Raw genomic sequence first — 12,751 nt, 5'->3', positions numbered from 1 at the left:
CAACAAAGCTACTTGAAGAATAAATATGCTCTCAGCATAACAAATGACAGCTAAATATCAAGGCCATTGAGTGCAATTGTTTGTAGGAAGGATATTATCCCCGATCTATTTCGATGTATATACTCTAAAGGACCTTTAGGAGCTCTAGTACAAACTTCGAAACAGAAGTACATTTGAACAAATTAGGCATCCGGCCAGAGCACCTAACAATTTGCCTGACTTCGTAAATTAAGGAGGTCAAATGCGATCACAGCTCATGCGTACACAACGATTGGACTTCTGGCAGTCACAGTAAAGGATTTTCTTTGGTTCAACGCCTTTAAACCATAGAATTTTAGGCTTCACAGAGATATTATATAGAGAAGCCTTAGTAACAACTGCTTTATATGATGAGCTGGGGAGACCAACATTAGTAACTGTTCTTCGAAATGTAACTATAAACTCTCTCTGTTTTTGAACCCGGGCAGTCATCGTTGGATAATTTAGATCCTTAGACTGTACTGCTGCTACTTTCATGCAGGTGCTATTGTCTGCAAATATCTTTTTTCGCGTAGATGGATCAATTTCCAAGCCGCAAATCAATTTAATATGATCTGCCTTGAATGTCTCATACACAAGTCCAGGATGCGCAGCTTTTACTGGATTTAGATGACCTGCCCCGCAAGAGAATTCAGCATCTTGATGAACAGCATTGGTTGCATTCATCTGCCAAGCTATAAGCAAATAATAGGAAGTGTGACTCGTGAAAAAGGTGATCAAGGAGCTTCAAAAGTTCTGTTTCCATCATTCCGTGGTCCCCTTTACCCCATCAAAAAGATCGAAAAATGAAATGTAGGAATTGAAGAACTTTGACATGAGAATGTTGAATGTGCTAGAACAAGCGTCCTTTGAAAGAGTATTACCAGTAGTCATAAGAGTAGATTTGATTGCTGACGGAGACCAATGGGGATGAAGTGACTTAACATAAGCAGCTGCTGCTGTAACATGACGGCAAGCCATGGATTTTTATGTACTTACATGGCGGAGTTGATATAACTTCCAGTTAAATTAAACTGTTGAAGACTTAAACTCGATGCAGCACCAGGGACAACAAAGGAGACATCATTCAATGCACCTGAAAGGACAATTGACCCAAGGGCACCAACACTTTTAGCTGTAATAATTCCAAGACCACTGTCACAAACTACAATCTTTCCCTTCACGAGATCATTGTCCAGACACCCAGGAAAACATGACCTGACGTGGAAAATCAAGGTCCTTATCTTTTAATTTATAGCCAGAAATCACAATTAAGAATGGATGGATAGATGATAAGATCCAACATTTACATGGCTTCGAAGTGGGTACAAGTTTTTGAAGCATCCTTCCCAAGTATTAAGAGGGAAACTTGTCCCATTCAATTTCAAAGAATTAACTGCTCTTCCCTGCAACATACAAAGTCAAACTGTAAGCAAGCTGTTAACTCCACAGAATATGAACTTGTACAATTCAGTTCGAGCTACTACGCCATTGATGTTTGATAAGGTATTGTATATAGAGCTAAATGCTAAGTAACAGATTTATTTGTGCAGCCTTTGAAGGAGAATAAGTTGGAAATACATACAGCAAGAATATTTCCATCTCCAAGGGCACCTTGGGCGATGATCTCACGACTCGTGCTGCTGGCTGCAACTGTGAATAACCATGGTGCGGTACTGGAAATATCACCTGATACAATACCATGGTTCCCTGTTGAATGAACTGTGAGTATACCTCTCTCTGTCGCATGAAAAGAAGCAATAGCTATGACATCATTCTTCAAATCAAGTGGAGATTTCGATCCAAGAGACACAGTAATGAGATATCAACTCCATCAGCTATAGCATCATCAAAACCAGCCATTATATCTTCATATGCACATCCGATTTTGTAACATACTTTGTATACGGCAATCCTTGCAGCTGGAACACCTCCTCTTGCAGTACGTTGTGCTATTCCATAGAAACTCGCATTCTTCACTTCGTTCCCAGCTGCCGTCGAGGCAGTATGAGTTCCATGTCCTTCTGTATCTCTTGCAGAATCATCTTCTGAGACCTAGGTTCGTGCTCCCACGATTTTACTGTAAAGTGAGTATGTAGTTCAATGAACATTGAATTATTGTGTTACTCCACAAAAAATATTCCAAAGAAAAAGAAGTTACTTGTTGCAGTGAAATTGCTTCCGCCTTCCATTTTTTGGGTACTGGGCCAAAACCATGGTCGTTAAAACTTTTTTATTCTGGCCAAATTCCTGTGTCAAGAACTCCTATAATTATGTCACTTTCGATTTTGAGATTTCGATGGACATTTTGCGAAAAACCCGTGAAGTCCCAGGATGCAGTTGTTTGGACTTGAAGAAGTTTACTTGGGAATACGGAAACAACATCGTCACGAGCTACATTGTAAGGAAACATAAGTAGTAGTAAATACTAAATACTCATCTGTCACTGACCAAATAGAATCTAACGGAGGTATAATGCATGAAGAAAAGAAAATGACCACATTTCACTTACCTGCCAGCTTTTATTGCTCTTGGTTTGTGAGATATGCTGCAAATCCATTAAAACTCCTATTGTAGCTTCTGATTAAGGACTTCCCTAGATATCTTTTTTCAGAGAGAGAGAGAGAGAGAGCCACAGAGGAAAAAGGGAATTAATAAAACAAATATCACAGGGAAATGACTTATTGGAACCTAAAAAAAAAATTTTATACCTAATTTTTAACAAATATACTTATTCTACCTCTTAACCCTCAATTCTCTCTATCTAGAGAATAAAACAAATGATTTTTTTGAGCTGTCTTTTGCTTAATTATATCAGGGAATTTTTGTCATTTCGTCCATTTCCGTTAAGTTTAACGGATTCCGTTACCTTTACAATTTAGTTTAAAGTACGAGGTGTCGTGTTGTATATTTTGAAATCACGAGTGACTTTTTTGTGTATTAGGTTTATCGCAGGGTCTTTTTTGTTTTTTACCCATAAAATAACAATGTAGCAAATAGCATGAGAGCGGAGTCTATCCATTCTTTAGTCCCCTGGCTATGAATCAAGTTTTTTTTTTGACTGGCACAATCTTTGTTTATATAGGCATGCATGTACTTGTCTCCTTCTTAAAGTTGTGATATATATAGTTTGGTAATTAAGTACGTAGGAAAATGAAATCTTTCTCTTTAACATCTTTGTAGGTGAACCAGATACATTTCAAGGCTTATTGTGGCATAAACAGAAAGATCCCCTATTAATTTTATTTTATGGAAGTACTGTTATGGAAGAATATACACGAATGCGTGACATTTAGTTGAGGTCTCAGAACCTAGAGGATTTAGGTTCTAATCCCCGTACTCTTCCTCGTTTCTTAAATTTCAATCTTCCTTTGCTAAAAAAAACTTAAAAAAAAATGCGTTGCATCCATTTAAGGTAGCTTTTTTACACTGCCATATTTTATCGGTCTCTAATACTAGAAGATTATTTAATGACTTAAACTAACTTGTCTATTATCAATTTTCTTTTGCACAGCAAGATATGAAGTGAATAAAGAAGGCCTTCCACCATCAAATAAAAATGAAGACGAGAAGAAAATAAAGAATCACAAAAATAGCCCTCATATTCAAAGTACTATAGAACAAAAAATTAAAAAGAAATCGGCTGAAAAAAAGTTACTAATTTAATCGAGTAATATGCGAGATTATTGGATACTTTTCAGGAATTAAGTGTCAAGTATTATTTGGCAAACATGGGGTTTATTTGGATAGGGTATTATTTGAAATAATTACTGTAGCACTTTTTGTGATGTGATGTATATGAGATAAAAAGGTAATTGGAAAGATAAAAAGTTGTATTGGAAATTGTAATGGTGATGTCAGCAAATATATTTGGCCAAATAATCTACTGTCCAAACAAACGGGGATTAGCTGTTTTTCGGAGTGTTTTTGAAAAATTTTGCTGTAACCGAGTTTTTAGAGTATATTTTAGGATATTTTTAGAAAATATTTTGGGATATTTAAGACTAGAAGATTTTTTAGAATACATTTTGAGATATTTTTAAAAATTTTTTAAAAATTTAAATTAATTTTTAGATTACCTTTTACAAATTTTTATTATATTTGAAAAACTTGTTTTTAAAAAATACTCCCATCCAAACAGAGCCAGAAGTAGGCAACCTGTAGTAGGTTCTCCAAAAATTGTCTATATTCATTTGCCTACCAAAATTGGAAAAAAAAAAAATCAATTCTACAAACTTAATTTGTCAATGGGAGTAAATGGGTACACCTTCCATTGGTCCAAAAACGAAGCGGTATTCCTTCAAGATAAAATTCTGACTGCCAAGTAGTAAGATGCACGCACACATTCAATTAGTAGCGGTTAGGGGTGTTCGAATTTCGGAAAAATTGAAAAATGGGGCATTTGGTAAAATCGAAATATATCCAATTTTAATATTTGGTAAAACGGTTCGAAATGGATATAAAAAAATATTATTGAATTACTGATCATCGGTTGAATTTCTGAAAATTTTAAAATACATGTTAATGAATCTAATTAATGAATTCAAAGAGCCACATAGCTCGGATTATAAATCTAATTAATGAATCATAAATATAAGGACAGATAATACTTCCTGCTGGCACGCTAATCAAATAATTTGCTTGATTCGGTGAAATTAATGACATTATACAAATTATGTGTATATAATGATTGGACTTCGGACACTATGCAAACCATCAAACCACACAAGTGAAGCAGATATCACCGGCGGTGTCGCTCTTCCACCGGTGACCGTCACAACAAATGATCTTTTCTCGTTCACCGTCGTGAATGATAGGATGTTAGGCTCCACAGAAATATTCACCTGAGAAGGCCTGGTAGTGATTGTGGCTCTGTATGTTGAATTGGGAAGACCAACATTTGTGACCGTTCTTGAAAATGTAGCTGTAAATCTCTCGCCATTTTCGACTTTTGCAGTAATTGTTGGGTAATTAAGATCCTTGGGTTGTGTCGGAACCACATTAGTGCATGAGGTATTATCAGCAAATATTTGTGCCAATGCTTTTGGATCAAGTTTCAAGCCACAGAGCAATTTGATGTAATCTGATCTTAATATCTCGTACACGAGTCCGGGATCTGCCGCTTTTACTGGGTCAAGATGTCCTGCTCCGTAAGAAAACTCCGCATCTCCATGACTAGCATTTGTTGCATTCAGCTGCCAAGCTAGGAGCAAATAGAATTTTTCATCATTCATAAAATATGTCATCAAGAACAACCGAAAAACAGCACGAGTTTCTAAAGGATAAAGAAGATAAAAGGAAACATAAATATGTAGCAATCGTGCGACTGTTACCAGTGGTCATAAGAGCAGATTTGATTGCTGAAGGAGACCAGTGAGGGTTTAATGATTTCACATAAGCAGCTGCACCTGCTACGTGAGGACATGCCATGGACGTTCCAGATAGTATGTTGTATTCTACAGATCTTGCATCCTGATGAGAGATTTCTGATGGGGATGCAGCAGGAGAATAAGCAGCCAGAATATCAACTCCTGGTGCACTTATGTCCGGCTGTATAATCAAGCAGCCTCATGGTAATTGGTAAGCATGTAAAAGTTTTTATGAACTAACAATAGCAAAAGGTGCTGCCAAATGTGGGCTAGAATACCTACCTTCAGAATATCCGGGAAAATAGTGTTTGGCCCTCTAGATGAGAATGATGCAACTACCGGAGCACTTGAGTCTGTTATATTCTCGCTTGGATAGATGTATGCTTGAGGTACTCTGTATACAAATAAGGATACCAAATGCAATGCAATGAAAGTTAAAATAGTGCTTGGTACAACCCAATACACAAGATTATGGATATATAGCTCGTGACTAACTTTGTGGAGTTGATGTAGCTTTCGACCAGATCAAACTGTTGAGGGCTCAAAGTTGATGCAGCAGAAGGAAAAACAAAAGAAACATCATAGATTTCACCTGAACGGAAAATTGATCCAACGCTGCCAGCCCTTTTAACTTCAGCGAGGTTGCTGCTGCTAAAAGTGTCATCACAAAGTACAATTTTTCCTTCAACTAGCCTTCTGTCTAGACAGCCTCCATAACAACGCCTACAATGGAATATATTAGTTAGATATTATGTTCCACCTTGCGCTGAAAAAGTCGTGACCAGCGCCAAGGATAAATGGCTAGATAGAAACGGAACTTACTTAGCTTCAGCCTCGCCACACTGTATTGAAGCATCCTTTCCATATACAAGAGGGTAATTTTTCGTGCTATTCAACTTGAAGGAGTTAATGGCATTTCCCTGTTACATGTGAAGTCAAAAGATGAGCAAGTTCAAGAAACAAAGGAATTGATATAACCTTAAGTCAAATATGCTGTTAATAAGTGACTATACAGAAGCTGAGAAAATTAAGTATTGCAAAATCTATAGCAACTAGTAAATGCGAGAAAAATTGAATTGATTAAACATACAAAAATCTCGGCTCCATTTCCAAGGGCAATTTTGCTGACGAGCTTGCGATTTGTAGTGCTTGCTGCAACTGTGAATAACCATGGCGCAGTACTGACGACTCGTCCTGTTAAAGAACCATCATTTCCTGCTGACTGAACTGTGAGTACACCTTTGCCGATCCCATGAAAAGAGCCGATAGCTATGGAGTCATATTGCAAGCCAACTGGAGACTGTAGTCCAAGTGAAACCGTAATAATGTCAACTCCATCAGCTATAGCATCATCAAAACCAGCTAATATATCTTCATCTGTGCATCCCGTATCACTACACACTTTGTATGCAGAAATTCTTGCAGATGGAACCCCTCCTCGTGCGATACCTTGTGCAATTCCATAAAAACTCGCATTTTCCACTTCGTTTCCAGCTGCTGTTGAAGCAGTATGGCTTCCATGTCCATCTAGATCTCTTGCCGAATCATCTCCTCTGACATAGTACCGTGCTCCCACGATTTTGCTTAAGAAGTAACCATGTTTTCCAATAAGCAATATAGATTAGTGTACAACGGAAAATTCATGACATATTTTAACAAAAAAAAAAAATACACCTACAGGTACAGAACACAAGGAGTTTACTTGTTACAGGTGAAATTTTTGCCTCCTTTGCAGACCCCCTTCCATTTCTTAGGTATAGGTCCAAAACCGTGATCGCTAAAACTTTTTGACTCTGGCCATATTCCAGAGTCTATAACTCCTATAATTATGTCACTCTCGATATCAAGATTTCGACCGACGTTTCGTGGAAATCTCAAAAAGTCCCATGATGCAGTTGTTTGAAGTTGGAGAGTTTTGCTTGGAAATATCAACGCCACAGCATCCCGACCTATACATGTATGGAAACTCAGTATAAATCTTCACATATAATCGTAATAAGGCTCAATTAAGATCTAATGCATAAATTCTTAATTGCTAATATATATTTGACTCACCAGCCAACTTTTCTCTCTCTTGGTTTGTGAGATTTGCAGCAAACCCATTAAAACTCCTATTGTAGCTTCTGATTAAGGATTTCCCCGTGTAACTTTCACAAAGAGAAAATAAAGAAAAAAGTTAATGAAAAGAAGAATTAATTTGTACATATTACTCGATCAAGACTAGGAATACTTGGCTTACCTGCTGTCAACAACTTCCTGAAGCATACTGAGATGGCGTGCTGAAGGTGAATAATCTCCTTCAGGAAGGGCTCCCAGGTATACTATGTAAACCTGCTTGGAAAATACAAATTTAGTAGCAATTAAGATTTAATTTTATCTTTGCAATGCTTTAGTTGCATCATTATGGTTATCGAAACAGCTTAATACCGATAACGTTTCTACTAGTTTGACTGATGTATTAAGGCTTTCAGCTGGACTTATAGTTTTCCATATTCAATAAACTGGGGCATTGCTGATGCCACCAAAAAAAAAAAAAACATATCACCAAAAAACTGGGGCATCTGCTATCGATTCTGTAACTGAGCAGCCATTGATGATCATTTCTTTACGAGTGAACAAGACAATTAGTTTTTCATAATTATACAGGAAAATGTTGAAGGCGAAATGCTCGCAACTTCCTTTGCAAAGAACAATTAGTAAGCAGTTAACTAAGAGAACAAGAGTATAAATCAAGTAATGATTTTTTTTTCTATATATATATATATATATATAAAACTAATCTTAACAACTCATACGATATTGGGTTTTTGAAATTGTCCCTAAATAATATTGCAGATGACTAGAAAAGTTATAAGTATGTCGTAAGAACAAGCAAGTGACCAGACAATTGTTAAGAAGACTTGCCTTCCTTTCTTCATCAGTAGCGGCAGTAGTTCCACCACTTCCACTCAAACTAATGACAAAAAGGGCGAAAAGAATGCAGGAAATTCGAAGTGCATCCATTCTTGATTTCATCAAAATGAGCTTCGTGACTTATTTTTATGGTTGTGCTGTACAATCCCTATTTATAAAAGCAGGCGTGGTGTTGTTATTCTATTTAAGATTGCGTTCATATATATTTTGACAAGTAGGAAAAGATTTTCCATTTTAAACATGCTGCTCCAATGTAAGAATCTGAGTTGGTTGATATAACGAGATGATTCAATTGATTTCGTACAGGAAATGCTTTTATGCCCATTGATTCTTTGTATCTAATTACTTCCATTCCATAGTTCACGATAGAATCGGTTCTTTGCACAGATGAGAATGAGGTGAGGGGTATTTGATTAGTCAGTCATACTTTGCTGGCCATGCATCCTCATCCTCATTCGTTGTTTAGTTTTTCTCACCTCATCAATCATCATGGGTTGTCTCCTTCGTTACCTTAATCAAAATTCTCCCAAGAAATTTGTCTAAATACATTTGCACCAGAAAAATTCGACGAAAAACACGCTGCAAACAAACTAGCAATTTTGTTCATGAGAGTGGAAAAATACATTTTTCATAATTTGTCCAAATATGGAGGAGGTGCATGAAAGAAGTACCTTCTTCTTTTTTTAAGATCAAGTTGTATTAGGTAAATTAAGGGACATTTGGAAAATTTAAGGTAAACGTTGCAAACTTGAATATTTTGCCCCATTCAAGTCCGGGTTCTAAATGATACTCATAAACGTGTTGAAAATATATACAAAACAAAATCACTTAATTATGTATTGCTCGCTAAATTTCTAGTTGTCCTAAAGGTTTTAGACTTGGCTCTTTATTAGATTTTATTAAAGGGTAAGAAATATGATGTAATTAATGAAGAGTTGTATAAACAAAATACTAAGAGACCTCTGGCATTATGTTTACCCAAGGAGACGGGGCAGGGACGGTCATCAGAAGGACCGTCCCTGAACAGTTCACGGTCAGGATTTGACCCAAAAAAATTATACGGTTCAGATCACTTTTTGTACCTCATTTTTTAACAACGTGTGTGGGACCCACAAGAATTTGTTCTAAAGTTACACGTTGTTGTGCAAACAAAGTTATGCCATGTGCAAAATGCACAAAACCGCTAGGAACGGTTCCCGTGGTCCGTTACCCAACTGTATTTACAAGGAAAATTTATTTTCTTTCTAGTGGTGTTGACTCGTTTACTGTATTTTCAAAAATGTTGGGTGGCATTACTAAACGAGTCAACAAAAATACTAAGAGACCTCTTGCATTAGTTTCTTTCATTCAAATACAAACTTGTTCGCTAACGGCTCATAAGATAAGGAAGAGTCCAAAAATTTCATAAGAAGATCATACCTTAGAATGTGTGTAGTTGAATACTAAGTAATGAAAAATTAGTCAAGATGTAGCTATACCGCTCTAGAACTTTTTTTCAATTATTTTAATTTGCTGTAGATTTTGCCAAAAACTTATGAAAAGTAGTGATAAAAAAAATCAGAATAAAAAAATTATTCTTTTATTCGATTTTAGGAATTTAGCGTCATTGGCTATTAAAATATGCATCTAAAACCGATTACGAATCAAATTCTAAAAGAACTGTTAATAGGCTTTCTTAATGGTTGGTTATCCACTCTTCCCGCCACGAGTTTCTCCTCTCCACCTCGTACCTTTGAGATATAAAAATGTTATCCAAGTTTCATTGCCTTCTCAAATTTTTGTCCCATTGGGGACTTCACCAATGCCACAACTGAGCTCTCTCCTAACACTTGGGGGACTCCCACGGCAAAGCCAATCGGATCACTGGTACTCAATTCCAGTGATTCGTCCGGTTGGATCGAGTAGGATCCACCACTAATTGTAGAACAGGTCGAGTAAAGCAAGAAAAGTCGAAGAAATATAGGAGGTAGGATATACAGATAGTCTTTAGAATAAATAATTAATGACTTTCACCAGCCGTGTATCAGTTGTTTTACTAGCTTTGCTTGTGGCATTTGCTGCAACAATCCCACGCTTGCGTGGCAGTAGTATTGAGGCAGATGCACACATTGGCGAATTCGATGATTTTCTACGGAAGAGGGCTGAGGATGCCCTTCAGGCTTCTCTCAGGGCATATAATCCTGATCCTGAAGCCGTCACTGACAATTTCACCAGACAAGTGGGAAAGTGAGTTTTTTCTTTCTTCCTTTTTTTCCCCCCTTACACTTCTTGGTTGCCTAATTTTCCTCCCTTTTAGCTAGTACCATCAAACAATTAATATTCACGTTCCATGCATCTTTTTGTATGTTGTCTTCACGTTCCGTGCATCGTTTTGTATGTTGTCTGTCTATAGGATGTTGGAAGGTGGCAATGAGACTAGGAGACAGCTTAAAGCAGGCGGTTGCGTTGCAACAAATCCCATCGACCGCTGCTGGAGGTGTGATCCTAACTGGGCAAAGAATAGGAAGAGGTTAGCCAAGTGTGCTCGTGGTTTTGGCCGCCAAACGAAGGGTGGAATGCATGGGAAATACTATGTGGTAGTTGATCCCTCGGATGATAATGTGCAGGATCCAGAACCCGGTACTCTTCGTCACGCTGTGATCCAACAGGAGCCATTGTGGATCATATTCGATACTAGCATGGTAATTAAGCTAAACCAAGAGCTTCTGATCAATAGTGACAAGACCATTGATGGTAGGGGAGTTGAAGTGCATATTGCCTATGGTGCAGGCCTTTCCATCCAATTTGTGCAGAATGTTATCATTCACAACATTAAGATCCATCACATTGTTCCGAAAAATGGTGGGCTGGTTAGAGATTCTACTTCGCACATTGGTTTGAGAACAAGGAGTGATGGAGATGGTCTATCAATCTTTGGTTCAAACCATGTCTGGATTGACCATGTTTCCCTGTCTAAGTGTAGTGATGGCCTAATTGACGCAATCATGGCTTCAACAGCTATCACAATCTCTAATTGCAAGTTTAATAATCACAATGATGTAAGTTAAACTGTCATTTAATTTGAAAGTACCCCTAGCTGAGATATGTTGACACCTTTCAAATTTTGAACCTTGATTTCAGCAAAGGCTGAAATGCGATTAATACTTCCAAGAAATGATAGATATGTGGTGGTTTGGATGATGCAGGTTATACTTTTAGGTGCAAGTGACGAGCATAGTGAAGATGCAATAATGCAAGTCACAGTAGCATTCAACCGTTTTGGCAAGGGCTTGGTGCAGAGGATGCCAAGGTGCCGATGGGGCTTTTTCCATATTGTGAACAATGACTATTCTCAGTGGCAGATGTATGCCATTGGTGGTAGTGCTCATCCGACTATTATCAGCCAGGGTAACCGATTCAAGGCCTCTAAAAACCAATTCACTAAGGAGGTAAGCATTTAGACCCTACAAGGAGGAGCTATGCTATAAACGTCATACTGCTGAACTGAAAACCTTCATCTATCTATCCGTATTTCAATGATCGAGTTTACAATCCAATTGACACAAGTCCTTTTAACATGTCTCCTCTGCCAATGCATCGAAGCATTCGAGTAACTGTGTATTGGAATATTATTGACAGGTGACCAAGAGGGATTATGCCGAAAAGAGCCAGTGGATGGGATGGCAATGGAGGTCAGAGGGTGACAAATTCTTGAATGGAGCTTTCTTTGTGGAGTCCGGGCCGCCACTCAAAAAGAGTCCATTTACTGGAAAAAATAAGCTGCAATTCAAGCCTGGTTCATACGCAGGAAGGCTCACAAGATATGCTGGTGCACTTAAGTGCCGAGAAGGCAAGCCTTGTTAACCGGTGATTATATATAGAAGGCAAACATTTTTTTTTCCCGTCAAACGAGGCAAACATGTATATATGTATCTATGTATATTTGGAAAATGTTGCTTGGGTATAGATCAAATAACTTTCAGCCACACTTGTGGGCTGAAAATCAAGCAGAAGAAAGTCACTGCTGCATAGACGTACAGAGAAAGAAGAATAAGCCTGGCCAAACCGCGAAAGCAAGCTCCATGGAGGTAGTTTGTCATTTCTCCTTGTCGTCTTGATAGGCACAAGATAGCATGTGATTAGAGGTGTTAAACTTCTAAGTTGCTGACTAATATTAGTACAATTACAAGTAAATACCATTTGTTGGAAACACGTTTCTAAAACAAAAGTTATGCCGTAATCAATGGCTATCCTCAAATATTAGGCAGGATAAGTATACAAAATACTTCCTGAGTCTTGGCTCTCTGTGTTGTGAATATGAGACTAAATTCACTGGGTGAACAATTAAATTAATCTGGAGGATCATACAATGGAAGAGCCAAGAATCATCAATGGGTACACCGCAATTAGCTTCGAAGATGACTTTTACAAAGACTAAAGAGAGATTCTATCGTTTTCCTTCTGCAATTTGT

The 12,751-nt window shown here is 37.5% G+C and overlaps 2 protein-coding genes and 1 pseudogene across 2 annotated transcripts; 1 reads left to right on the top strand and 2 right to left on the bottom strand.

Moving 5' to 3' along the window:
• Nucleotides 1–94: 94 nt before the first annotated feature.
• On the bottom strand, nt 95–3,454 carry LOC113718623 (subtilisin-like protease SBT4.4; annotated as a pseudogene).
• Nucleotides 3,455–4,691: 1,237 nt separating this feature from the next.
• Nucleotides 4,692–8,390, bottom strand: LOC113718622 (subtilisin-like protease SBT4.13). The gene is made up of 10 exons (XM_072072186.1): nt 8,292–8,390; nt 7,627–7,718; nt 7,443–7,534; nt 7,090–7,336; nt 6,478–6,970; nt 6,210–6,307; nt 5,883–6,110; nt 5,670–5,781; nt 5,352–5,568; nt 4,692–5,221 (listed from the first exon to the last, which is right to left on the bottom strand). The coding sequence occupies exons 1-10, from the start codon at nt 8,388–8,390 to the stop codon at nt 4,692–4,694; spliced, it is 2,208 nt and encodes a 735-aa protein (XP_071928287.1).
• Nucleotides 8,391–10,101: 1,711 nt separating this feature from the next.
• Nucleotides 10,102–12,585, top strand: LOC113718621 (pectate lyase). Its single transcript, XM_027243512.2, has 4 exons — nt 10,102–10,526; nt 10,693–11,338; nt 11,486–11,728; nt 11,919–12,585. The coding sequence occupies exons 1-4, from the start codon at nt 10,303–10,305 to the stop codon at nt 12,141–12,143; spliced, it is 1,338 nt and encodes a 445-aa protein (XP_027099313.1). The 5' UTR covers nt 10,102–10,302; the 3' UTR covers nt 12,144–12,585.
• The last annotated feature ends 166 nt before the right edge of the window (nt 12,586–12,751 follow it).

This window comes from Coffea arabica, chromosome 11e (genome assembly GCF_036785885.1).
Source record: "Coffea arabica cultivar ET-39 chromosome 11e, Coffea Arabica ET-39 HiFi, whole genome shotgun sequence".
Lineage (NCBI taxonomy): Eukaryota > Viridiplantae > Streptophyta > Magnoliopsida > Gentianales > Rubiaceae > Coffea > Coffea arabica.
Note: the sequence above shows the minus strand (reverse complement) of the source record. Positions and strands in the feature narration are given on the sequence as shown.

What these genes read in the sequence shown, in the direction of transcription:
- LOC113718622 (XM_072072186.1), bottom strand. Translation starts at nt 8,390, where the DNA reads ATGGATGCACTTCGAATTTCCTGCATTCTTTTCGCCCTTTTTGTCATT. An exon ending in GAAATGGAGCCGAGATTTTT is followed by an intron (nt 6,308 to 6,477) that starts GTATGTTTAATC and finishes CACATGTAACAG; the next exon opens with GGAAATGCCATTAACTCCTT. An exon ending in TGTGGCGAGGCTGAAGCTAA is followed by an intron (nt 6,111 to 6,209) that starts GTAAGTTCCGTT and finishes ATTCCATTGTAG; the next exon opens with GCGTTGTTATGGAGGCTGTC.
- LOC113718621 (XM_027243512.2), top strand. Translation starts at nt 10,303, where the DNA reads ATGACTTTCACCAGCCGTGTATCAGTTGTTTTACTAGCTTTGCTTGTG. An exon ending in TTCACCAGACAAGTGGGAAA is followed by an intron (nt 10,527 to 10,692) that starts GTGAGTTTTTTC and finishes GTCTGTCTATAG; the next exon opens with GATGTTGGAAGGTGGCAATG. An exon ending in AAAACCAATTCACTAAGGAG is followed by an intron (nt 11,729 to 11,918) that starts GTAAGCATTTAG and finishes TATTATTGACAG; the next exon opens with GTGACCAAGAGGGATTATGC.